This window comes from Theropithecus gelada, chromosome 5, assembly GCF_003255815.1.
Source record: "Theropithecus gelada isolate Dixy chromosome 5, Tgel_1.0, whole genome shotgun sequence".
Taxonomy (NCBI): Eukaryota; Metazoa; Chordata; class Mammalia; order Primates; family Cercopithecidae; genus Theropithecus; species Theropithecus gelada.
The window spans coordinates 1,300,610-1,326,946 of NC_037672.1; the positions used below are offsets into that span (position 1 = coordinate 1,300,610).

General features: G+C 57.3%; 1 protein-coding gene across 6 annotated transcripts in view; it reads left to right on the plus strand.

Annotated features, from left to right (window-relative positions):
- The window catches only part of MAEA (macrophage erythroblast attacher), a 49,432-nt gene extending 27,104 nt beyond the window's left edge, over window positions 1–22,328 (plus strand). For 3 of the 6 annotated variants that reach the window (XM_025386771.1, XM_025386772.1, XM_025386774.1), the window contains exons 3-9: window positions 535–738; window positions 6,152–6,274; window positions 10,885–10,961; window positions 14,622–14,730; window positions 18,409–18,542; window positions 20,776–20,971; window positions 21,303–22,328. In XM_025386771.1, the coding sequence (XP_025242556.1) occupies window positions 535–738; window positions 6,152–6,274; window positions 10,885–10,961; window positions 14,622–14,730; window positions 18,409–18,542; window positions 20,776–20,971; window positions 21,303–21,398 (939 nt within the window). In that variant the 3' untranslated portion in view covers window positions 21,399–22,328. The remainder of the gene's footprint in view (window positions 1–534; window positions 739–6,151; window positions 6,275–10,884; window positions 10,962–14,621; window positions 14,731–18,408; window positions 18,543–20,775; window positions 20,972–21,302) is intronic. The other 3 variants (XM_025386773.1, XM_025386775.1, XM_025386776.1) reach the window with 3 other exon arrangements.
- Window positions 22,329–26,337: the final 4,009 nt, after the last annotated feature.

Here is a 26,337-nt window from a genome sequence, read left to right on the forward strand (position 1 = left end):
CCAGCAGTCAGTCGCCGTGCGTGCTGGTAAATTGTAATGAAGAATTCAGTTCCTCACTTGCACCACTGCCCTTCAGTGTGTGGCAGCCACGTGGGCCGGTGGCAGCTGTGTTGGGCAGCGCAGGCCTGGAACGTTTCTATCTGGCTCGATTCATTTTTAACAAAATTGACTTTAAGAAAAAAGTATTGCGAAAGATTTTTTAAAGTCACCTTCTAACGATAAACAGTTTAACCAGAAAGGCATAGCAAATTTAAAGTTGCATGCATCTGGCAACATGGCTTCAGGGTACATTAATATAAAGGCAGAACTAACAGAGAAGCTGCAGATCCAGGTGGTGGGTTTTTCACTGCCTCGGTCTGCAGCTCTTGGACCAGGCACAGCTGCCCGGCAGACTCGGTAGAGCATGGTTTTCCCTGTCCCGCGATCCCCGCTTTTCTCCTTGTGAGTGTTGTGGGTTGGGGCAGCCTGGCCTCCCTTGGCGCAGGGCTGCAGGGCGTCCCTGTCCTGACCGGGACTCTGTTGTGTGTGGCTCAGGCGGTGGAGTCCATCCAGGCCGAGGACGAGAGCGCCAAGCTGTGCAAGCGCCGGATTGAGCACCTCAAAGAGCACAGCAGCGACCAGCCCGCGGCGGCCAGCGTGTGGAAGAGGAAGCGCATGGACCGCATGATGGTGGAGCACCTGCTGCGCTGCGGCTACTACAACACGGCCGTCAAGCTGGCACGCCAGAGCGGCATCGAGGTGGGTGCCCATGTGCGTGTGTTCCCCTCCCCGTGTGTGTCCCCCTTCCCCCCATGTGCATGTCCCCACCCCCGTGTGCATGTGTCCCCCCTCCCTCCAGTGTGTGTGTCCCCCTCATCCCATGTGCATGTGTTCTCCTCCCCGTGTGCGTGTCCCAACCCCCGTGTGCGTGTCCCCCTCCCCATGTGCGTGTCCCCGTCCCCCCATGTGCGTGTCCCCCCTCCGTGTGCATGTGTCTCCCCAGCCCCGTGTGTGTCTGCGCTGTGGTGAGGGCCTCCTCCCTAGCTGAGAGGCCCTGACCCTTTGTGGAAACGCAGCTGGGGCTTCGGCTTCTGAAGGCAGAAAGTCAGTGTCTAAGCAGCTCTCCGGGTTCTTCTCATTTCCCTGTGGCGTCTCCACACATCCTGCTTAGGATTTTCCTGCCCGATACCTGCACCCTGGGTTTCGCACTGGCACATGCTCCCTTGCTGCCTTGTGAGAGCTTTGCCTTTATCTCAGGCGGAGTGCGTTTTCCGTGTTTTCTGCGGCACCCTGTTTGGCTGTAGAAACTTGTGGCACCCTTGCCCTCCACGGGTACAGCTGAGCAGATACCGGGCGGTGCTGCCCTCTGCCCTCGGCTGCCTTGATAGACTCTTCTCCACCTTTGGGCCAGGTTAACTGGGGCCACCCTCCGCCGTCGGGCTTTGTCCACCGCCGTGGGGGCCCAGGGCAGTTGGAACCTCCTAGACCAGCACTTGGGCCCATCGCACTTGCCCCGTCCAGATCCCGCTGTGGGTGCACGGCCTCAGCTGACTCAGGTTAAGGTGGCATTCGTGTTCCATGTGACTAAGATGACAACGCTTGAGAACCTCTCAGGCAGCATTTGTGCGAGAGGAGCGTGCCCCATGGCTTGCCCCGAGCCCATGCCCGGCCATGCACCTGGCCCCACAGGCCTCCCCCCCATGCCACTCCCTGCCATGGCTCCTTAGCCCACATCCTCCCTGCTTCTGCCTAACCAGGGGTCTTCTCTTTCCATGGCTTAAATCCCACCCACATGTGTGTGGCTCCCACCTGGGGCATGATGGACGTGAGCCCTGGCCACATTCAACCCCAGCACAAGGCTCCCTTCCCGGCCTTGGAGGCGGCCTCACATTTTGAGTCCAAGGCCTCAGATGCCCGTGGGGCCACACTCACGCCCCCATGCAGCCATCTGCAGGCCCTGCTGGCTCACAGCCTCCCCCACACTCCCATCCCACTCCTGCCCAGCTCCCCTGCCCTGCGGCACTCCAGACTCACCTGCACGTCCACCCAGCCCCACACTCCAGACTTACCTGCAGACCCACCCCGGCCCCCACACTCCAGACTCACCTGCAGGCCCACCCCGGCCCCCACACTGCAGACCCACCTGCAGACCCACCCCGGCCCCCACACTCCAGAATCACCTGCAGACCCACCCCGGCCCCCACACTCCAGACTCACCTGCAGGCCCACCCCGGCCCCCACACTGCAGACCCACCTGCAGACCCACCCCGGCCCCCACACTCCAGAATCACCTGCAGACCCACCCCGGCCCCCACACTCCAGACTCACCTGCAGGCCCACCCCGGCCCCCACACTGCAGACCCACCTGCAGACCCACCCCGGGCCCCACACTCCAGACTCACCTGCAGACCCACCCCGGCCCCCACACTCCAGAATCACCTGCATGTCCACCCGGCCCCACACTCCAGACTCACCCCCAGGCCCACCCGGCCTCACACTCCAGACTCACCTGCAGACCCACCCCGGCCTCACACTCCAGACTCACCTGCACGTCCACCCCGGCCTCACACTCCAGACTCACCTGCACGTCCACCCTGGCCCCACACTCCAGACTCACCTGCAGACCCACCCCAGCCCCACACTCTGGACTCACCTGCAGGCCCCACATTCCGGACTCACCCAGAGACCCACCTGGCCCCCCCCCCACTGGCTCCTGTCCTCGGCATTTGTCCCGAGCCTGGTTCAGCTTCTCTCAGATGCTGCCCTGGGTGGAGCGGCACCCTCCCACCCGTGCCTTCTCCCCGCTGCTGCACGGCCTCCCTGCTCGTGTGTGTGCAGTGTCCATCCTGTTCTCCAGGAGGGGAGTGGCGAGCAGCTGCCCAGTGGGCAGGGTGAGCGAGTGAGTCCTTGTGTCCTGGAGGTGCTCACCTGCCCAGACCCGCGCAACACTGTCGCTCTTGGCACCCCTGGAGCGTGGCGTCTCGGTTCACAGACGTGAATGTGACGTGTCACAGCTGTTCCGTGAGTGGATCTGCCAGATGGCAAAGTGCACTGGTCCTCTGCGGTGGCCAGGGCTGGTGCCCCCGGTGGCCCTGCGGTCTTGTCAAGTGTCTGAGGTCTCCAGATCATGACTCGCAGCTGCTCCAGTGTGCACCCAGCATTCTTGTCGCTGGACGAGGTCGTCTGTGTTGCCTCTGCCACGCTGCCTGCTGGGCTCCTGTGGCCCCCATCTGGTGCCATGTTTCCTCCACCTGGGTGTCAGGGAAGGGCATTCTCACCTGTACCTGCCAAGGCTCACGTGACTGACAGTGGGGCCAGCACATGTCACTCCAGTGCCCCTGTCCGTCATGCCTATCCCACCCACCTGCCTCCCTGGCCCCATGTGCCCGGCTTCCCCCAGTGCACAGGCCCTCGCTCCGTGCTGCCCACATGTCCTGGCTGCCTGGGGCAGCCCCTCGGTGTGTTCACAGATAACCTGGCTCTCCTCTACTAAACGTCCAGCACACTGTCCTTGGAACCTGCGGGGGTGTGGCCAAGCACATCTGGTGGTGCCTGCTGAAGCATAAGCTGTGGGTGCCCCTGGCCCCAGGGAACGTGTGCTGTGTTGGGGGAGAGAGGCGTGAGGTGAAAGAAGGGGGTCCTGTGGTGGGCACGGGCCGCATGTTCCACAGGGGTGCGTAGAGCAGGGTGGATATGGGAGGGCTGATGATTCTAAGGCCGACTGGAGTAGGTCTCAGCAGGATGAGACAGGCTAGACTCAAGGTGTTGGGGCGCCCTGAGCATGTCTGTCCCAAAGAGGGCCTGGAGCTGCTGTATGGAAGAAGGCAGGCGTGTGTGGAGCCCACGAGGACTGGGTTGCGGGGGAGGAGTTATTCCTGCTGAGATTGTCCCAAGGGCATTGAGGAATCGCTTTTGACCACAGGCGACCACAGCACTAGGAGGCCCCGGGGAAGGTGCTGCTGTGGCCGAGGGAGAACTGCCAGGCTGTGGAAATGTAAACCCCTGCTGCACTGGTCAGACCTGGACTTCCTGTAGGGGGCGCCATGGAATTCCCACACGGGACCTCTGGTTTCATACCTGTGCACCAAAATTCCTGTGCACCAAAATTGGAGACATAACAAACTTAGGAAAATACCCACATGTTCTGGATTGGAGGAAGGTCCCAGATGAGACAGGACAGGAAACTGCTGCCAAGGGAAGGCCGCCCAGGAACAGAACAGGAAGGCCGCCCAGGAACAGGACGGGACGCCTGCCGCCCAGGGAAGGCCACCCAGGAAGAGGACGGGATGCCTGCCGCCCAGGGAAGGCCGCCCAGGAACAGGACAGGAAGGCTGCTGCCCAGGGAAGGCCGCCCAAGAGAGCACCAGGCTGCCTTGAGCCCAGGAGTTTGAGACCAGCCAGGGCAACAAAGTGAGAAGCCTTCTCTACAAAATTTTTTTCAAATCAGCTGGGAATGGTGGCGGGCACCTGGGGTCCCAGCTACTCTGGAGGCTGCAGTGCGAGGATCACTTGAGCCCAGGAGGTGGAGGCTGCAGTGAGCCAAGATCTCACCACTGCACTCCAGCCTGGGCAACAGGACGACACCCTGTTTCAAAACAAACAAAAGTCAGCATGAGCATTTTGTGTGAGACAGAAAACCGGTTCACTTAGACGGTTTCCAGTTTCAGTTGACGTACAAGCCTGCTGCCAGCTGGCCTCACATCTTTCCTGTGACTCTCACAACCAGAGACCCGGACATTGGAGAAACCCTCAGTGAGAGAGATCCAGCTGCGTTCAGACCCCCAGGCTGTGCGGATGGGACATGAGGCAGGAGACAGACCAGGAGCCACCTCCTGAAATTTAGAGCAAAACTACAAAACAAGGCCTTTGGGAGACCAGGGTGGGAGGATCACTTGAGCCCAGGAGTTCAAGACCAGCCTGGGCAATGTGGCAAGACCCCATTTCTATAAAAATAAAAAATTAACTGGGCGTGATAGTGTGTGCCTATAGTCGCAGCTACGCAGGAGGCTGAGGTGGCATGGACACTTGAGCCCAGGAACTGGAGGCAACAGTGGGCCATGATCTCACTGCCATTCCATCCAGTCTGGACAAGAGAGCGAGACCCCGTCACCAAAAAAAAAAAATTTTTGTTTTTAAGTTGCAAAACAAAGCAAGACTTTGTGGGAGACCCAACATATGCCTGCCGTGAAGGGGCTTCAGCAAAGAGAAATCATCAAAGCAAACGTGCAAGAAAACACTATGAAGGGGTTTCAGAAAAATCATCAAAGAAAAGATGCAAGAAAATAATGCCATGAGGGGGTTTCAGAAAAGGGAAATCATCAAAGAAAACTGTGCGTCTGTGAGGCCGGTGTCCAGACATGGGGCTGTGGGACCCAAGGGGTGATCTGTGGCCTCGCGCTAGGCCACTGGGTCTTGGGCCATGTGCGGGCGGAGGTGCTGCCCTTGGTCCCACTGGGGAAGGTCGGGAGCCATCGCTGCTGAGGACCACGTGCGCCCTCACCCCCAGCCTCGCAGTGCCTGGTGGAGTCCCGGACTGGCTGCTGTCCTGCCTCAGCCGGTGACCATGGGTTCCACTGCTGGGCACTGAGCACCCACCCCCTGTGCCTGGCCACTCGCAGAGCCTCGATGCTAAGCCTGGGTTACTTTGGGTTTCCTTTTTTTATACATATAAATCATCAGTTCTAACTACCGTGATACAAGCCATAGTGTGTTTATGTATTATTTACCATGTTATTATTCACTTACTGTTGATTTTGAAATGAGGGGGCTGCCCAGGAAGGGGCTGTAGATGTGCTGGGGGGCTGTGGGGAGTGGAGATGAGGCCGCCTGGCACGTGTCCTGGCCCCACCTGGTACGTGGCCTGGCCCCGCCTGCGTGTGTGTCTCTGCAACTCCTCTCCATGGGACAGGCGAGGCCAGCCTGGCTCCCTTGCTTGGCCATGGCTGCTGTCCACGTGAGCGTCTGACCTTTTGGTCCTTGGGGGCTATTCTGTTCCTCAGATCTCAGAGCAGCCCTGGGGAGTCCATGAGTGCAGACTCACCGTGTGGACTGGAGATGCATCTCGAGTGGTGGCTGGTGCTGGGCCCTGCCTCATGGAGGCCGGGGTGCGGGAGGGTGGCGTGGGGGCCTTGAGCCAGCACATTCTGACCAGGAGCTGCTTCCTTCCTCTAAGGACCTAGTGAATATTGAGATGTTCCTGACGGCCAAAGAGGTGGAGGAGTCCCTGGAGAGGCGTGAGACGGCCACCTGCCTGGCCTGGTGCCATGACAACAAGTCCCGGCTGCGGAAGATGAAGGTGCACAGACTCCCAGGTTGGGGTGGGGTGGGTCGGGGCCGAGGCCGCGCCACCCGCCCTACAGCCAGCACCCCCTCGCCTGGTGGTTCACAGTAGTTTGGTTTGGGTTTGTAAGGTGGGGGTTGGGTTTGGGAGATTTTTTGGTGGTTGTGTTACACTTTTAGGCTAAAATCCGGAAAAGTGCACCTCATTTGGCATTGCAGTTTGCATACACCTGGCATGAGGCTCAGAGGGATCGGTTACGGGAGGCTGACCACGTGTACATAGCATGTTTGGGGCTCTGGGCTCGGAGCCCAGAGACACATCAGTCCTGCTCCATGGGGGCTGCTCCGTGGCTCCCTGCAGTCAGTTACAGACACAGAAAAGCTGGTCGGAAAGCCATTCTCCATCTGCGACGCTGCAGAGCTCTGGGCTATGATATTGTTCACGAATACCCACTTTTCTTTTTTTTTTTGAGACAGAATCTTGCTTTGTCACCAGGCTGGAGTGCAGTGGCGCAATCTTGGCTCACTGCAATGTCTGCCTCCGTCTTTAAGCGATTCTCTTGCCTCGGCCTCCTGAGTAGCTGGGATTACAGGCACGTGCCACCATGCCCAGCTAATTCCTGTATTTTTAGTAGACGTGGGATTTCCCCACATTGGCCAGGATGGTCTCAATCTCCTGACCTTGTGATCCGCCTGCCTCAACCTCCCAAAGTACTGGGATTACAGGCGTGAGCCACTGTGCCCGGCCAAGTACCCACTTTTCTAGAGACCAAAAGAGGCTTAAAAAATGGACTGTTAAATGACAGAATTTAAACCTGCTTATTAAAAGGCATTGTCACCCTAGGGGCTTGCAGAAATGTTTTATATTAACACCTCTGCCTCCATCAGCAAAACTCTTCTGTTTTCTAAACTGAGCACTGCTTTAACCCCACCCTGGCTGGGTTTGGCAGGGTGCACACAGTTACCAGCCAGGAGTGACACACTGCCACTCAGGGCCACCAAAACAAGCACGAAGCAAGGACGGGGTGAAAAAGCGGAGCGGCCAGTGGCTCCCCTTAAGAGAGTGAGGATGTTGGTGTGGAAACCCTGAAAGGAAAGCCAGAATTGGTATGTAACCCACGGCCCCACCACACAGTGCCAGCCCCACACTCCCTCCCAGAGAGCCGGCACACGCCTCACAGTGGGAACTCTGCCGGGGCTGTTTCATGTGGACCTCAGAGGGAAGATAGGTTCTTGGTGCTGCCAGGATATTTCTGCAAGCCCTGGTTACCTACCAGACAGTGTTGTTGGAGGGTGTTGGGGGCTTGCTGCAGGCACACGACTTGTCTGAAGCTGCTGTGGGGACAGGCAGGGCCAGGAGTTGGGGCCCTGAATGTGTGCCTGGGGGACGAGTGTGCCTGGTATTGGATAAATTTGAGATATGTGTTGGATGATTTGAGATTGGATGCCTGAGATTGGAGTGGAGATGAGGCCGCCTGGCACGTGTCCTGGCCCCACCTGGTACATGGCCTGGCCCCGCCTGCGTGTGTGTCTCTGCAACTCCTCTCCATGGGACAGGCGAGGCCAGCCTGGCTCCCTTGCTTGGCCATGGCTGCTGTCCACGTGAGCGTCTGACCTTTTGGTCCTTGGGGGCTATTCTGTTCCTCAGATCTCAGAGCAGCCCTGGGGAGTCCATGAGTGCAGACTCACCGTGTGGACTGGAGATGCATCTCGAGTGGTGGCTGGTGCTGAGATTGGATGCCTGGCGGATGAGCGTGCCTGGTGTTGGATGAGTTGAGATTGGATGAGCGTGCCTGGTGTTGGATGAGTTGAGATTGGATGAGCGTGCCTGGTGTTGGATGAGTTGAGATTGGATGAGCGTGCCTGGTGTTGGATGAGTTGAGATTGGTTGAACGTGCCTGGTGTTGGATGAAGTTGAGACTGGATGGGGCCTGAATCCATGTTTGGATGCTGTCCAGAAATGAACCCTGAAGACTCCAAATGACACGAAAACATGCCCGGTATGAGATGCAACTGAGCCAGGCGGGGTACATGGCTGTCTGTGCAGTCTGCTCACATGTGCACACATGCCAGGGAGCATGTGGGGAGACAGGGAGGAGCCAGATGGTGCCCTCATGGGTCCCTCGGACCAGCCACGAGAGCCTCGATGGGAAAAGAAACTTGAGGCCCAAGTTTGACCTGGCTGGGAAATGGATTTCACAGGCCTGGGTGGGCGAGTGGCCCTGAGGACCCAGTGATTTGTGTGCCTCACGTCTGTGCGAAAGCCACACAGAGCCATCAGTGTGGGCGCCTGTCTCAGGATGGGCACAGCCTTGGCGCTCCATGCTGTGTGGGACAACGTAGACTCGGTGTTTTAGATTTGGGTCTGAATACCTAAGTTTCACAACATGACACACTTACGTGTTAGTGGACCAATTGAAAGTAACCTCCTAGAGCAAAAGGTGTCATTGAAAAGCAGGTTTGAGGTGTCCACTGTGTGAAGCGGTAACCTTGAGTGGGCGCAGAGTCCTGGTCTTCTAGAGCACCCCCTCGGCAGCTGCTTCCTGCCTTTAGACGGAGCCCCAGCACTCGCCTGCTCTGGACACGGCAGCCATCAGGCGGCCCATGGGAGGCAGGTGGGGCCCTGGTGGGGAGCCTCTGTCTTTTCTCGCTGGCCCTTCCCTTGCTCTCCGGCCGGGCTGGCTCTGAAGGGAGTGGAGTGCTGACCAAAGTCTGTCTACTGATTAGTGGGGTGGGGACTGGGGACCCTGCAGTGACCTTGTGCCTCTGGGCTGGTTTGTACCAAGCCTGGCACCCCCCGCCCAGAGCCTATGCCACTGCTGGGGTCAGAGACAGTCCTCCTGCCCCAGTTTGGAGCAAGCCTGTGAGTTCTGCGTACAGCCTGTTGACCTGTCTGTCTAGGGACACAGGGCGGTGAGGGGCTGAGGGCACAGGGCAGGGGCAGCAGGGCAGGGACCTGAGCCCCTCTGAGCCCCACCCTGGAAGGCAGGTGGCTCTCGGCGCCTTGGCTGGCCCCCAGGGGGTCTGGGCAGCCCCTCCCCACGCCCACACGGAGCCGCTGCTGTGGGTGCTCTGTGTGTCGGGGCAGCAAGGCTGGCAGGCAGGGTGGGCTGGACACAGGTGGCCCCTCAGAAAGCTCAGTGGGAAAAGCTCTGGGAAATGGAAGTGATGAGCTTCGACTTAAATACAGTGATCTGGGGTGGATTCATTTGCCACATAGAGTTTCTGTTCGTGCCATACTGAGATCCAGACCACGTGAACTCAGAGTGACAAATGTGGCCCCAGCCCAAGACTTGCTCCGTGGTGCCCCCGCCTATATCCTGTTTGCGGGGTGAAGCCCTGAGAATGTCCTGAAACCACACGGAAGATCTTATGGTTTAGACGGACATGGCCCTTCTGTAGCATCCGCGTCTCGTCTTGGATGACTTTGGTCAATGTTGCCACTGCTCCCACCCCAGCCACAAGTCTCGGCCCACATTGGACTGAGGTTGCTGAGATTTCAGAGTGAGGGTTGGGCTTCCGTGGGTTTCCCTTAGCTGCACGTGAGAGACTCAGAGGCAGACGCATGTGGGACTTGGTCCTGCAGGAGCTTCCGCCCCAGCCCCCGCCTCAGGCATGCTGCTGTCAGCCAGCAGCCCCGACCCGGCCTCTCTCCGTCTCCCACACATCCTGGAAGCACCCTCCCTTCACGGGAGCCGCCCGTTGGCCTCGCAGCCACCCAGGACCTCAGTGTCCCCTGGGCCAGGCCTCCGTTCCATGTGCCACCTGCCTGGGGCCTCGGCGCTGGCCCTGGCTTCTGCCGGCCGTGTTCTCACCCGGTGTCTGTGCAGTCCCCTGTCCATAACCTCGGCACAGGCGCTCCCTGCCCAGCTGCCCTGGGTCCTGCCTGCTCCAAGCTTGCTTCTCTGCCTCATGCTCCTGTGAGGCACCACCCAGCACCCCCATGTGTGGTCACTGTCTCCTCCCCGCCCTGGGCCTCAGTGCCTCAGGACAGGACTTGCCCACGTTCTCCCAGAACAGCCCCAGGCTCAAGCCAGCACCCAGTCTACACTCGGGACAGATGGGTCCAGAGGCCCGGTGGGGGTGTAAAGGAGGAAGCAGGGGCATCAGGGCAGGAGCCAGGAAGCTGCTTTGTCCTTGCAGAGGGGTTGGTGCCTTTGGTCCAGCGGCCGCACCTGCTGCTCTGCCCTCCCAGCATCTCCCAGGCCTGCGCTCCCGGGAGCACCCTGAGTGCCCCGGCCTTCGAGTTGAAATGCTGGGCGGCTGCACGCCCCACCGCAGCTGCAGGAGCAGACGCAGGACTCACGTTCAGAACCTGTGCCCCCCGGAAAGTCAGCCGCAGCTGCAGGAGCAGGGGCGGGACTCACGTTCAGAACCCGTGCCCCCCGGAAAGTCAGCCGCAGCCAGGAGCAGGGGCGGGACTCACGTTCAGAACCCGTGCCCCCCGGAAAGTCAGCTGCAGGTTGAAGTGGCAGCTTCAGGCTCAGCCCTGCCTTCCTGGTGCCTGTGAGAGAGGGTTTCAGAGCTTTGGTTGTGGGGTCTGCTGGTGGTCGTGTGGGTGCGGCACCCGGGCACCCGGGCTCTGTGGGATGTGCTGTCTAAGCCTCGTCTTGTCTTTGCCTTCAGAGCTGCCTGGAGTTCAGCCTCAGAATCCAGGAGTTCATTGAACTCATCCGGCAGAATAAGAGACTGGACGCCGTGAGGTAGGCATCGCGGTCGTGCGGCAAATCGAGGGAGGGCAGGATGTTCGGCTGCGGCCCCTGCCAGCCCTTCCCATCATGGTCTGGGTCCTGGGATGTCCCCTGGGTCTTGAGTCTGACCTCTGCCCGCTCAGGTGGCTGCTTCTCCCACTGTTCCTGAATGGGACTTGGGGAGTGAGGCCTGGAGCCTGACAGGGCCCCCACCAAAGTGTGGCCCCAGGTGGGCACCCAGACCCCCATGGCTGCCAGGGGAACCAGTTTGACGTCCCGACCATCCGCGTAAAACATGACTCCCGGTAGCCCCTTTCCACGCAGGAAAGTGCCGCCAGCCTCTGTAGTTTGGGCGTGTCTCTGACGTGTGGCCCTCAGGTGGCTCCAAGTGCCCTGAGCTTGGGAATGTCCCTCAGGGTCATTGGGGAGTGTTGACAGTGTGTGGCGAGGGCACTCTGGGTTCCCTGGCCTGTCTCCAACACAAGGGTGCTGTGCAGTGTGCTGAGGCCAGCGGCGCCCTGGCGGTCAGGCCTGAGGAGGGGATGCTGGCTGTCACTGTGGCTCAGCCCAGTTAGGGTGCACGGCATCTGCAAAGCAAGAGAGGCTGTCCGCTGGCTTCCCACTGGCTCTCCAGAGCGGGCATCGTCAGGCAGCAGTGGGTGCCTGGCCTGGGCGGTGTCGGCCAGTCGTGCTCACCCTGTCTCAGGGCAGGGCTGCTCCTTCAGTGCTGGGTCATCTCACTCACTTCTGTGGAGGTTCCTGAGCAGCCAAGCCTCGCGGTGACGCTTGAGTTGCTGTGTGGGGTGGGCCCAAAGCTCCCGGGCGAGTGCCCAGCAGGTGTGTGTTTGCCAGGAGGGGCCGCCTGTCCGTGCCCACAGAAACCCGGCCGCGACTCCATATCCACCTGCAGCAGGCTGGGTGGCCGAGTGTTCCACAGAGGGCTGATTCGGAGAAGTGGGCGTCTCGTGATGAGGTGCTGAGGGTGGTCCCCACAACGCACGGCAGAACTGCGGCGAGACCCTGCCCTTGCGTGGGCCCTGGAGGCCCGGGGTCCTGCTCTGGCTCCCGATGCCAACCTGGATGCATGGTGGCAGATCAGGCCTCGTTTTCACGCACAAGTGAGCCAGGTCCCGCGGCAGGGGAGCTCACTGCCCTTCTGTGCCTGAGAGGGCTAAAGCGGGGGGTCTCAGGACCCAGCCCAATGGAGAGCGGCGTGTGAGCGTTCCGGGGACACGGCCGGGGCGCCCTGTCAGGAGGAGGGGCTCCTGCTCTGCTCTGGCCTCCTCTGTGCAGCCTCGGTGCCTGTGTCTCTGGCCTCTGTCCGGCCGCAGCCTGCTTCCATCCTGAGTCAGCCTCCATCTCCTTGAGGGCCCCGGCCACTGTCAGCCCAGGAGTCTGAGAACAAAACATGTCCATCCTGGAGTCCGTCCCTGCAGCCCCTCCTGTCACAGGTGTCTTCATCTGGGTGGCAGCTGGCTCCGCGAAGGGTCTGTTTGCTGGTGTTCTCCCCACTCTGGGTGGGGTCTGTTTGCCTGTGTCCCCCCTGCTCTGGGTGGGGTCTGTTTGCCTGTGTTTGCCCCACTCTGGGTAGAATCTGCCCTGGAGACTCGCAGGGCCTACGCCTCATCATGTCTGGAGCCGAGCTCAGAGCTGTGCCCTCTGCGGCCTCGTCTGTTACGGAGGAGCAGGCAGGTCCCAGGTCCTTCCTCCCCCACGCAGACGTGTGCTGCCCTGAAGCCTCCCACCCAGTGGGGCAGGCGTGGCAAACAACACCCCAGTGCTCGGGAGCAGGCACGGTGTGAGCTACGTCCTCTGCTGGGGCCGTCTTGGGAGTGGGTCTCCAGGTGCCAGGGCCTGGTCAGGGAAGTCTGGCCTCACCCGTCTGGGGTTTGATTGATAGTGAGATAAGATGCGTAAACCAGGTCACGCAAATGAGATCTCATAGATGCCAACCACAGAGATTAAATTCCCTCTTCAGCAGCTCTGGGAGGAGGTGAGATGCCCGTTGAATGAAACAGCCCTGGTGGGCCGTGTTCTGGGCACGTCTTGGCGTAGGACGAAGGGTGACTTGTCTCCAGAGATGGAATGAGGGGGTTGGGTGGGGCTCTTCGTGGACTCAGACACACCCCCCCACACACTCCAGGAGGGAGATGCACAGGCACTGGAATCTCGGATGGCCGTCCCCAGCCCCTGTACACGCACCCTGCGGGGTCGACCGTGTGGACTCACCGCCGACTCCCAGTCCCTGCATATGTCCTGCGGGGTTGGCCGTGTGGACTCCCCAGGCTGGGTCCCAAGCCTGGGCACCCCCCGCTCCCTGCTGCCCCAGGCTCCCCTGGTGGTGCCTCCACCACATGGTCACCGTGCCATCCATCAAGGGGCTGCGGGGGCACCTCCTGCACTAACTCCAGTCTCTGCCAGTCACTGCCTCTTCTCCGAGGCCACCGTGAGCACCCGGCACCTCCTCAGCCCCGTGTTCCTGGGTACATGCCTTGTTCTGGACAGCACAGGGCTGACTCACACGTGGGACTTGAGGTTCTGTGCATTGGGGTCGCTTTGGGGGAGGGGCCCTGAGGGCTGAGGACGTGGGGTGCACAGGGGCCCATGTGAGGGTCGGGACATGGGGGTGCAGGTCCTCAGGACAGCCAGAGGGACGGTGACCCTGTGTGTGTGGGGGGGGGCCATGGAAATGGGGGCCCTTGGGGTGAGCAGGTGCCCTCTGATCAGCTTGAAAGGGACCTGTCGTGTTCTGCTTTGGTTTCTTAGTTGTCTAGCCGCAGACTGGAGTGGGGTTCTGGCCTGGAGCGGGCCTGTGTGCATCCCGCAGAGTTGGCTCAGGAAATATTGTGGCTGCATGTGGTGTGTGGCAGGCTCAGGGCTGAGAGGGCTGGGCCGGATCTGCAGGGAGTCCAGCCTGTGGGCTGAGGGAGGCTGTTCTTTGGAAGGTTGTGCTGGGTGTCACTGCCGAACAGCAAGGACTGCAGTCGAGCAGACTACACATTCTTGGTCCGCTGGGTCCACTGGGGCCACAGGGGCCACAGAGGCAAGCATCCAGGGGCAGTGGGAGTCCTTAAGGTTTGGGTTCCTTGTAAACCAGAATCGTTTTGGAGAGGCCTCAGGGGCAGGTGCCATTTGCAGTTCTGGTGTTTTCCGTGGGTTGTGTGTGTGGCTTGGGTGCCCTGTCCCTGGGGGAAGGAGTGTCTGGTAGCTGCTTCTCCAGCCTCAGGTGAGCTGCACCTCCTGCCATCCCAGCCCCACCCAGCAGGTCGGCTTGGAGTGAGGCGATTACTTTGTACCTAGACTCTGACATAAATGCTGTTAGCTCAGATTTTTCAACTTAAGAATGCAGGCCGGGTACAGTGGGTCATGCCTATAATCCCAGCACTTTGGGAGGCTGGGGCACGAAGATGGCTTGAGCCCAGGAGCTGGAGACCAGCCTGGGCAACACAGCGAGACTCTGTCTCTAATAAGACGTTTTTTACATTAGCTGGGCGTGGTGCCGCACATCTGCGGTCTCAGCTTCCTGGGAGGATCGCCTGAGCCCGGGAGTTCGAGGCTACAGTGAGCTGTGACTGTGCCACTGCACTCCAGCCTGGGTGACAGAGTAAGACCCTGTCTCTAAAAATTAAAATAAAAACGCAAACTTACATGTGCCAAAATGTTGTTTTTTAGACACGCGAGAAAGCACTTCAGCCAAGCAGAAGGGAGCCAGCTGGACGAGGTGCGCCAGGCCATGGGCATGCTGGCCTTCCCGCCCGACACGCACATCTCCCCGTACAAGGTAGGACCTGCGTCCGCGGGTCGGTGTCGTGATGGGGTGGGGATGCAAGGTGTGTCTCTGGTCTGTAACTGCTGCCATACACGGGGCAGGACGTGAGGGCCCTGTCCCAGCCACACGGCCTGTCCAGCCTGCCAAGACAGGCTTTTCTTGTTCGATTCCCATTTTGCTCGTAAGAATTTTGAATCAGGGCTGTGTGTGGCGGCTCACCCCTGGAATCCCAGCACTTTGGGAGGCTGAGGTGGGAGGATCACTTGAGCCCAGGAGTTTGAGACCAGCCTGGGCAACATAGTGACACCCCATCTCTACAAAAAAAATTTTTTTGTAAATTAGCTGGGCATGGTAGCACCTGCCTGTAGTCCAGCTACCCGGGAGGCTGAGGTGGGAGGATCACTTGAGCCCAGAAGGTTGAGGCTGCAGTGAGCCGAGATTGTGCCACTGCACTCCAGCCTGGGTGACAGAGCGGGACCCTGTCTCCAAAAAAAAAGTTGAATGAGAAAGGTTCAGGAAGCTTTTAAGCCTGGCGTGTTCAGCCGGGGCCCAGCTTCCTTGCCCTGTTCCCTGGTTCTCCTTTCTCTGCAGCCCGAGTCAGGTGTTAGGCTGCACCATCTTCTGTGGTTTCCGTGGTCCTCGTGCGACGCTTTGTATTTTACCTGTACATATTGGAGCCTCCAAGTCTCCGTGGTCACTGGGGTAGGGGTGGGGGTTCTGCCATCACTAACCAGCACCCTGTGCTCAGACCTGGCCCCAACCCAGCAGCCAGCTGCTCCCGGGTGAGTGGCTCTGCTCTGCACCCATGCCCACCCCTGCACCCACCCTGCCCCCACCGTGTGCCCACCCCTGCACCCACCCTGTGCCGTGTGCCCACCCCTGCACCCACCTCTGTGCCCACTGTGTACCCACCCCTGCACCCCCTCACATGCCCGTGTGCCCACCCCTGCACCCACCTCTGTGCCCACTGTGTACCCATCCCTGCACCCACTCACATGCCCGTGTGCTCACCCCTGCACCCACTCCCATGCCCACTGTGTACCCACCCCTGCATCCACTCCCGTGCCCAGTGTGCTCACCCCTGCACCCACCCCTGTGCCCACCGTGTGCCCACCCCTGCACCCACCGCCATGCCCACCGTGTACCCACCCCTGCACCCACCCGCATGCCCACCGTGTGCCCACGCCTGCACCCACCCCTGTGCCCACTGTGTACCCACCCTTGCAACCACCCCATGCCCACCGTGTGCTCACCCCCATGCCCACCCCTGTGCTCATCACGCTGGGAACAGTTTCAGTTCCTGGAAAAGGGGGAAGCGGATGAAACCTCCTGGAGTTGACAGTTTGTTCTTTGAGCCTGGCGCCGGTCTCTGTCAGAGGCAGGGGTGTTTCCCAGCAGCCCCCACCCACCACCCTCTAGGGACTGCAAAGCCCTGGGCAGACCTAGACCTGCTGCCTTCTGAAAGCTGCTGGAAGCTTTCTCAGCCTGAATTCTCCTGGATCTCAGGCGTTTGGGACATCTCGTAATAAACCATCATTAGGTCAAGAGGATCTTCGGGGGTGGAGTCTAAGCTTCCCAGATTGTCAGTTGGCACCTTGTTTCTCTCGCTTGCTCTGGAGAGGATTTTGTTAGAAATGCAAGAAAGGCTGACACATACGGGGGGCTGAGACTTTGGGCCTAGGCCAGGTGGAGCGTGCACCTCTCGCCGGACGCAGCCCTGCAGTGCGGTAAAGAGGGAGGCAGGCAGTACTAGCCCCAAGGCTCATCAGTTGCCAGATTCAGGGGGCAAAACCATGTCTCGTGGCAAGAACATGGGCCCCGTTGCCGTGGGTCAGGCAAGAAACAGGAGGAAGCGTTTTGTTCAGAGAATGGCGGAAGCTGCCAGAGGCCCAGAGGCAACCGGTCCTGGGGAGTGAGGGTGCCAGGAGCTGTTCCTTCTCAGTGAGGACCTTCTGGACTGTGGGCTTCCTCTGTTGTAGACTTTGATTCTTATACAAAAATGAGATTAAAAGCAGCCTTTCAAAATGTTGGATTTAAGTGTGGCATTTACCCTAAACTGAGACTGAGAAGCTTATGGAGACTGACGGGTGACGTCCCCTGATGACCTCCTCCCCTCCCTCCAGGTGTGGCCGTCTCCCCCCGCGCTAGAGGCTGAGCGGCCTTTCTGGGTTGATTTAAAGGTTTTTCTCTCCTGTGCTCACACATGCTCTCTCTCCAAGTCTAAACCTGAGGTTATTTAGGGACAGACATTAATGAGGTTTAATTTTCTGTTCTGTGATGCTTTAACCTAACATGGACTGGCTATTTTCCGTTTTATACATGATTTCTCTAAAGTAAGTTTTTACACCTAATGCTCTGAGGTGCTCTCTGCACTGAGCTGTGCTTCCAACTTTGTGAGTCCATTTTTGTCACAGTGCGCAGCAGAGTTAAGTCAGCACTGGCCCCGCAGCTTGTTGAAATCACAGAGTTAAGTCAGCACTGGCCCTACAGTGTGCTGAAACCACAGAGTTAGCACTGGCCCCACGGTGTGTTGAAATCGCAGTGTTAAGTCAGCACTGGCCCTGTAGTGTGTTGAAATCAGAGTTAAGTCAGTACTGGTCCTGCAGCGTGTTGAAATCAGAGTTAAGACAGCATTCATCTGGCAGCATGTTGAAGTCAGAGTTAAGTCAGCACTCATCCCGCAGCATGTTGACATCAGAGCTAAGTCAGCACTCATCCCTCAGCGTGTTGAAATCAGAGTTAGATCAGCACTAGCCTTGCAGCATGTCAAAATCAGAGAGTTAAGTCATCACTCATCCCGCAGCGTGTTGAAATCAGAGTTAAGTCAGCCCTTGTCCCGCATCGTGTTGAAATCAGAGAGTTAAGTCAGCACTTGGCCTCACAGCGTGTTGAAATCAGAGAGTTAAGTCAGCACTCATCCTGCAGTGTGTTGAAATCAGTTAAGTCAGCACTCATTCGTCAGCGTGGTAAAATCAGAGTTAAGTCAGTACTCATCCTGCAGCATGTCGAAATCAGAGTTAAGTCAGCACTGGCCCTGTAGCATGTTGAAATCAGAGAAGTCAGCAGTCACCCCGCAGTGTGTTGAAATCAAAGTTAAGTCAGCACTTGTCCGTCAGCATGTTGAAATCAGAGTTAAGTCAGCACTTGTCCTGCAGCATGTTGAAATCAGAGTTAAGTCAGCACTGGCCTTGCAGTGTGTTGCAATCAGAGAGTTAAGTCAGCACTGGCCCTATAGCGTGTTGAAATCAGAGTTAAGTCAGCACTCATCCTGCAGCGTGATGGAATCAGAGAGTTAAGTCAGCACTGGCCCTACAGCATGTTTAAACCAGAGTTAAGTCAGCACTCATCCTGCAGCGTGTTGAAACCAGAGTTAAGTCAGCACTCATCCTGCAGCGTGATGGAATCAGAGAGTTAAGTCAGCACTGGCCCTACAGCATGTTTAAACCAGAGTTAAGTCAGCACTCATCCTGCAGCGTGTTGAAATCAGAGTTAAGTCCACTCATCCCACTGTGTGTTTCAGTCAGCACTTGAGGGAGTTATGCTTTGTGCTGACCCTTAGCACAGAGTGTGTGGGTCATTGGGGGATGGCTGTGGGCCGATGGCACCTGCCCCACCATGGCCCACATTTTTAAGCTGTCCCAGGAGCTTCCCTGGGAGCATCCCCAGCACCCTCTGCCCTCTGTCTTCCAGGACCTCCTGGACCCTGCACGGTGGCGGATGCTGATCCAGCAGTTCCGGTACGACAACTACCGACTACACCAGCTGGGAAACAACTCTGTGTTCACCCTCACCCTGCAGGCTGGCCTCTCAGCCATCAAGACACCGTATCCTGCCTCCTGTGCACAGTGCGGCTTGGCCTGGGGTTCGCGTCTTCGGTCACATTTTGACACACTGAGCCTGCACATTTTAACACACTGACCCTGCACCTTGCCACCCTTGTCCTCCCACCACAGACAGAGCCGGGCTTCTGCGTGCTGCACCTGCACAGTGTCTAGATGGTCGAGGTGGGGCCATGTTGAGGGGCCTTGGATGCGTCGCACAGCCTTCACTCTGGGAAGTGGCGCCCTTCCTCTCTCTCTCGTCATCTCAGATGCTGCCGTGGGCACTGAGCATTGATCTAAAAGCCTGACTCTGATGTGTTCTGGCGGCTGGGAGATTACCATTCAGAATAGTTTCCCCATGTGATTACCAAGAACCTTGCCTGTGACTGACTTGGCCCCCGCCTGTGACTGATTCTGTCCCACCTGTGACTGACTGTCCCGCCTGTGACCGACTCTGTCTGCCTGTGACTCTGTCTCTACCTGCGACTGACTCTGCGCCTGCCTGTGACTCACTCAGTTCCTGCCTGTGACTCACTGCTCCTGCCTGCGGCTGACTCTGTCCCCACCTGTGACTGACTCTGTCCTGCCTGTGACTCATTCCTTCCTGTGACTGACTGTGTCCCACCTGCAACTGACTTCTTCCCGCCTGCGACTGACTCTCCCCACCTGCGACTCACTGTGGCCCTGCCTGTGACTGACTCTGTCCCCCTTTGACTGATTCCTTCCTGTAACTGACTCTGTCCCACCTGCAACTGACTTCTTCCTGCCTGTGACAGACTCTGACCCTGCCTGCGACTGAGTCTGTCCCTGCCTGCAACTGACTCCATGCTGCCTGTGACTCTGTCCTCGCCTGTGACTGACTCTGTCCCGCCTGTGACTGACTGTGCCTCGGCTTGTGACTGACTCCCCCAGCCTGTGACTGACTCCATCCTGCCTGTGACTGACTCTGCCCACGCCTGCAACTGAGTCTGTCCCTACCTGTGACTGACTCCACTCCTGCCTGTGACTGACTCTGTCCCCGCCTGTGACTGACTCTGCTCCTGCCTGTGACTGACTCTGTCCCTGCCTCTGACTGTCTCACCTGTGACTGACTCTGTCCCTGCCTGTGACTGACGCTGCCCCTGCCTGTGACTGACTCTGTCCTTGCCTGTGACTGTCTTACCTGTGCCTGACTCTGTCCCTGCCTGTGACTGACTCTCCCAGCCAGTGACTGACTCTTCCCTGCCTGTGACTGACTGTCCTGCCTGTGACTCTGCCCCTGCCTGTGCCTGACTGTCCCTGCCTGTGACTGACTCTCCCAGCCAGCGACTGACTCCTCCCTGCCTGTGACGGACTCTGTCCTGCCTGTGACTCTGCCCCTACCTGTGACTGACTCTCCTAGCCAGCGACTGACTCTGTCCCTGCCTGTGACTCACTCCATCCCTGCCTGTGATTCACTCCATCCCACCCGTGACTGACTGTGACTGACTCTGTCCTGCCTGTGACTGACTGTCCCTGCCTGTGACTGACTCTGTCCCTGCCTGTGACTGACTCTCTCCTGCCTGTGACTGAATCGGCCCCTGCCTGTGACTGTCAGCCTGTGACTGACTCTGCCCTGACTGTTCTCTTGCACCTGACTCTGCTCTCACCTGTGACTGACTTTATCCCCACCTGTGGCTGACTCTGCCCCCACCTGTGACTGACTGTCCTCCTACAACTGACTCTGCCCTCACCTGCGATTGACTCTGTCCCCGCCTGTGAATGTCTCTCGTGTGACCTGACTCAGGCCCAGAAGGCAGTGAGTGTTTCGGGATTGTGCTGATTCCTGGCTGTGCTGGGATATGAATGAGACTCAGGCCCCCTCCCTTGTCCCCTTTGTGGAACTCTGAGGGGAAGGGCTGGTGTGCTTGCCCACTGCCTGTTCCTAGGTGCCAGCAGAACATCCCTGCTGGGTGGCTCTTGTCCTGCCTGGAGAGGTTGCGTGGCGGGGGAGAGGGTGGTGGGCGACGGAGCCGCTGTGTGCATGTGGTCCTGGCGCAGGAGGCTGGGGCGGGAAGCTGCGGGCTTCTTGTCTCCCCCAGGCCTCAGGGGGGCTGTTTAGCTGTCAAGTGCAGCACTTCCTTTGCCTTGAAGGATACCCCATGTGGTCTGCACGGTGCTCACATAGCCAGAATGGCATGCAGCCCGGGGTAGAGTGGCCACAGGGGGCTCGGCTCACCCTGGGCGGTCCCCAACCCTTCCTTGACCCGACGCACAGACAGTGCTACAAAGAGGACGGCAGCTCCAAGAGCCCCGACTGCCCCGTGTGCAGCCGCTCCCTGAACAAGCTGGCACAGCCCCTGCCCATGGCCCACTGTGCCAACTCCCGCCTGGTCTGCAAGATCTCCGGCGACGTGATGAATGAGAACAACCCGCCCATGATGCTGCCCAACGGCTACGTCTACGGCTACAATGTGAGGGGGGCAGGGAAGGGGGCCAGGCTGGCACGTGTTGCCATCGGAATAGGGTTGTGTGGGGCAGGCAGGGCAGGGGGTCCAGGCTGGCACACGTTGCCATCGGAACAGGGCTGTCCTCTTGCCCACCATGCCTTAGCTTCATTCGAAATGGATCAGGGGCAGGAAGGACAGGCGGGGTGGCCCCGGGATTTCTTTGGCAGGTGTGCCTTTGGGAAGCAACTTTGCCTGAGAGGATGAGTGATTCCCTGGTGTGTTGTGGGGATTTTCCATGGAAATCTGTTTACGTTGTATTCGCTTGCCTTAACGCATTCCCGGTTTTATTTTTCAGTCTCTGCTTTCTATCCGTCAAGATGATAAAGTCGTTTGCCCAAGAACCAAAGAAGTCTTCCACTTCTCACAAGCCGAGAAGGTATACATCATGTAGGCCCCACGTCGCCAAGCGCACGCCTCGGGGACGGGCTGCAGCGGGCGGGGAGGCCGTGCCTTCCTCCTGCCTCGCGCTCCAGCCTGCCGCGGCGTTCCTGTTTCTTGCGACCAAAGATGAGTGAGCAACGATAAATACTCTTAGGAAGAGAGAAAATAAGGTTTCATAAGTTTGTACTTGAAAACAGCATTTTGATTGGTAGGATTTTGTAACACGTCAACCATTTGATGCTTCTGAAAAGTACTTTCAACTTTCGAAGGAAACTTTTCTTTAAAGACTGACCTAAACACTGAGGGAAACTTTAGAACGTTTAAAATATAGGAGTCCATGATTTCCCTGTGTTTTCAGTTTCTTTCCTTCTGTGAACGATGAGACTTGGAGAACGGGCTGGTCCTTCACCACCTCCCGTTGGCCCTGGCCCGGCCGGGGAAGGTGGCAGTGGCACTGGACTGACCTGCAGTGACCCGCGATGCTGCGCCACAAGGGACACTCACGGCTTCATTCGAGAGCTGCTGCCAAAATGCCTGGCGCCGCCACCGTCAGGGGCTGGCTTCGAGGACGCCCGCCTGCCTCGCGGGCCGTGTCTGCGGGACTGTGTTCGTACGTGCGTAGTTTCGATATCACACCCTCCGTGTGCCGCCTTACTTCCTGCTTTGAGAATGTATAACGTGGAAATCCACGGGACCAAGTTTCTGCAGAGGCCTTGCCGGATGGTTCCATAACTGTAGAGTCTAAATACTATCCATTACAGAAATTAATCGTTCAGTTGAGAGAAGTACTGATGACTTTTCAAAACAAATGAACCATCGTAGTTGACAGAGAACCATATTGTAGAGGTTTGTAGTTAGTGCTTATTTTTGCATGTTGATGTTGACTAGCTAATAAACTGTAAATGTAAACCATGCGAATAAAATGGTTTTCTATTTCTCATTTCTGTGTGAGCCGAGGCTGCCGTGCGTTTCTAACACCAAGGTTGTGTCCTGCTCCTCCCTGGGGCCCGGGCAGCACGGCGGGCATGTGCATCGCTTCTGGCACCACGGCCACGGGGAATTGAGAAGCCGGCTGGCGGCCACTCCTGCCCGGACCGCACCAGGAGCGCAGTCCTCCTCTCAGGTGCTGCCCTGAGGCGTGATGGCCCCAGTGTCTGGAGGCCCCAGCTTGCAGCTGGGTATGACTCAGACACTGGTTCCTGGAACCCACAGGCCGTTGTCTGTGGTGGGTGGGGGCTCAGGCTGCAGCCACCAGCAAGCCTGGGCCTGCGGCTTGGGCTGAGTCTAGGCTTGGGCTGAGGAGGCTGCAGGCTATAGCCACTGGCCCTTCCCCCCAGCGCCCACACCTGTTCTCTCCAGCAGCCCATCCCAGCTCTTGTGGCCAGCCTGGTGCCCCTTAGCCCGTCTCTTACCCCATGGTGGCTGCCCTGGCCCCTCTACAGCACCCGGCTGGAACCCACCACATTCCCACGTGCTCCACTTTGGAGTGCCCATCCCCGGGTCAGCCCTTGGCTGAAGCAGACCCTGTGGCCCCACTGCCGCACACACCGCTCCCCGGGCTTCTGAGCCGCCCAGGCTCCACCGTCCTCACGTGCAGGGGCTTTTCTTGCCTTGTGTCCTGTTCTTTCCTTTTTATCTTGAGTAGAACATACTGAAGCACACACATTCTAAGTTCACATAATGAATTTCTGTGTAACACGCATGTAACCACCAAACAGACTGTTCCCAGCCCCTGGCCTTGCCCAGTCAATATCCTGGTCAGTCATCAGAGTGGCTCACTCCGGCCACATGGCGTGGGTCCATGGCTCAGTGTTACTCGGCAGTCCTGCACGGCAACGTCTTGCCTGGTTAAGGCCTGTGCTCTCCAGTGGAATAAGCACAGCGGCCCAGCCCCTCACGCTGGTGGACGTTGGGCAGTGTCCAGGTAAAGCTGCTATGAGCACTCTGGGAGGTGACCCTTGCTGGACACATCATCCTTTTGTGGGAAGATGCCGAGGAGTGGCATTGCTGGGTCACGAGTCCACTCAGCAGACACGGTTTGCTAAAGCGGCTGCACCCGCTTCCACCCACCTGCTCCACATCCGCACCAGCGAGAGGCACTGGGAGTCTTGAATGTGAGATGTTTTGTTGGTTGTGTTATCTCGCTGGACTCTTTCTCAACTGAGGTACAAATTACATGCACCAAAATGCACATATAAGTAAAAGCTACTCAGTGAGTCTTAATAAATGTACCTCCATGTGACCACCACTGAAGCCCAGGTATGGAACGTCCCCATGGCCCCAGAAAGGGACCCCTTGTGCCTTCTGAGTTACCCACAACCCCGGGGCACAATCATTGCTCTGATTTTTGTCACCGTGGGGGGGGGGGGGGGGGTTGCCTCTATAGGCGTCAGATGGTGGAGTGTGGACACTGGTGGGTCTGGCTTGTTTCACTCTGCAGACGCTTGTGAAGTTCATGCCTGTTGCACGTGTCAGCAGTTGCGTCCTTTGTGTTGCTGAGTAGGAGAGATAGTAATCCGTGTGTGCACAGACCACAATGTACACCAGGCTGGAGTGCAGTGGTGCAATCTTGGCTCACTGCAATCTCCACCTCTCGGGTTCAAGCAATTCTCCTGCCTCAGCCTCTTGAGTAGCTGGGATTACAAGTGCACACCACCACGCCCAGCCCAGCTAATTTGTGTATTTTTAGCAGAGACAGGGTTTCACCATGTTGGCCAGGATGGTCTCAATCTCCTGATCTCATGATCCGCCCGCCTTGGCCTCCCAAAGTGCTGGGATTACAGGCGTGAGCCACCACACCCGGCCCGTGTCCATTCTCTTGATGGACATTTGGGTTGTTCCCTATTTGGGGCTATGATGAGTAAACCTCTTACAAACATTTGTGTGCCAGTCTTCTTGCAGACATTATTTTCATTTCTTTGGGAAGTAATTATCTGGAAGTAGAATGAACTGAGTCATGGCGTGTTTATATGTTTAACTGTACCACAAATGCCAAAGATTTATCCAAAGTTGGTGGTAGCATTTTACACTCCAGCAGCAGTGTGAGGATTCCAGTGGCCCCATGTTGTTGCCAACACTTGGTGTTGTCAGGTTAGCCATTCAGGTGGGTGTGCACTGCAGCCTCAGTGTGATTTTCCTTTCCTTTTCTCTGATGTCTGATTTTGACCTCCTGATGTGCTGATTGTAATTTATATATTTGTCTGTTGCTCATTTTAGATTGCATTATCTTACTGATTTGTAGGAATTCCTCACATACAAATCCTTTGTGGGATATGTGTATTTATGCTTTATTGACTGTCATTTGATCAGCAGATTTTTTAAATTTTAGTGCAGTTCAATTTATTCTTTCCTTTGTGGCTAATGCTTTTCTTTGTTCTAAAAAAAAGAAAAACCCTGCCTATTCCAGGGTTGCGATAATATTCTCTTATCTATTCCAGAAGATTCCGTTCCAGCTTTTCAGTTTAAGTCTATGACACATCTCTAACTCGTGTGTGTTGCGTGAGGAAGAGCTTGAGGATGATTCCCCACCCCATCCCGTATGTTTATTGTTCTAACACCAGTTGTTAAAAAGACCTTTCTCATCCCATTGAATAATGCTGGCTCCATTAAAAAAAAAAAAATTCCTGGCTGTGTAAGTTGGGGTTTATTTCTGGACACTGTTTTCTGTTAAATTGGCCTTTAGGTCTATCCTTGTACTAACACCACCACAGTCTCTTTTTTTTTTTTTTTGAGACGGAGTCTCGCTCTGTCCCCCAGGCTGGAGTGCAGTGGCCAGATCTCGGCTCACTGCAAGCTCCGCCTCCCGGGTTCCCGCCATTCTCCTGCCTCAGCCTCCCTAGTAGCTGGGACCACAGGCGCCCGCAACCGCGCCCAGCTAATTTTTTTATTTTTAGTAGAGACAGGGTTTCACCGTGTTAGCCAGGATGGCCTGGATCTCCTGACCTCGTGATCCGCCTGTCTCAGCCTCCCAAAGTGCTGGGATGACAGGCGTGAGCCGCCGCGCCCGGCCCACATTATCTTAATTATTGCAGTTTTAAGCCAAGTCTTGAAACCAGGGAGCATGAGTCCTCCGGTTCTGCTTTTTCAGATGGTCTCGGTGGTTCTAGGTCCTTTGCATTTCCACGTACATTTTAGAGTCGACTAATCAGTGTCTGCTACACACTGTAAAAAGTGTGCTGGGATTTTCACTGGAACTGCAGTGAACCTATTGTCCCCAAAGGTACGGTATTCGTTTGTTTGGCTGCCATAACAGAAGACCACAGACTAGGGGGTTTAAACAATGGACATTTATTTCTTCATGGTTCTAGAGGAGATGCTGGCAGGGTTGGCTCCCGGTGAGGCCTCTCCTCCTGGCTTGCAGACGGCCCCCTTCTCACTGTGTCCTCCAGTGGTGGACTTCCTCCTATGCACACACATCTCAGGAGTCTCTTCATGTTACAAGGACATCAGTCCTATCAAATGCGGGCTCTATCCCTAGAATCCCATTTAATGTTCACCTCTTTAAAGGCCTCATCTCCAAATAAAGTCACATTGGAGGTTAGGGCTTCAACATAGGAATTTGGTAGGCAGGGGCCACAATTCAGTCCATAACAAGGACTTAAAAATCGTAACAATATTGAGTCCTCAACCCATGAATATGGCATATCTTCCTGTAGATTTCGATCCTTCTCTCATCTACGGTATTGCCACCTCCAGGAGGCAGATCATGAGGTCAGGAGTTCGAGACCAGCCTGACCAACATGGTGAAACCCCATCTCTACTAAAAATACACAAATTAGCCCGGCGTGGCAGCACGTGCCTGTAGTCCCAGCTACTCAGGAGGCTGAGGCAGGAGAATCGCTTGAACCCAGGGGGCAGAGGTTGTGGTGAGCCAAGATCTCACCATTGCACTCCAGCCTGGGTGACGACTGAAACTCTGTCTCAAAAAAAAAAAAAAAAAAAAAAAAAAG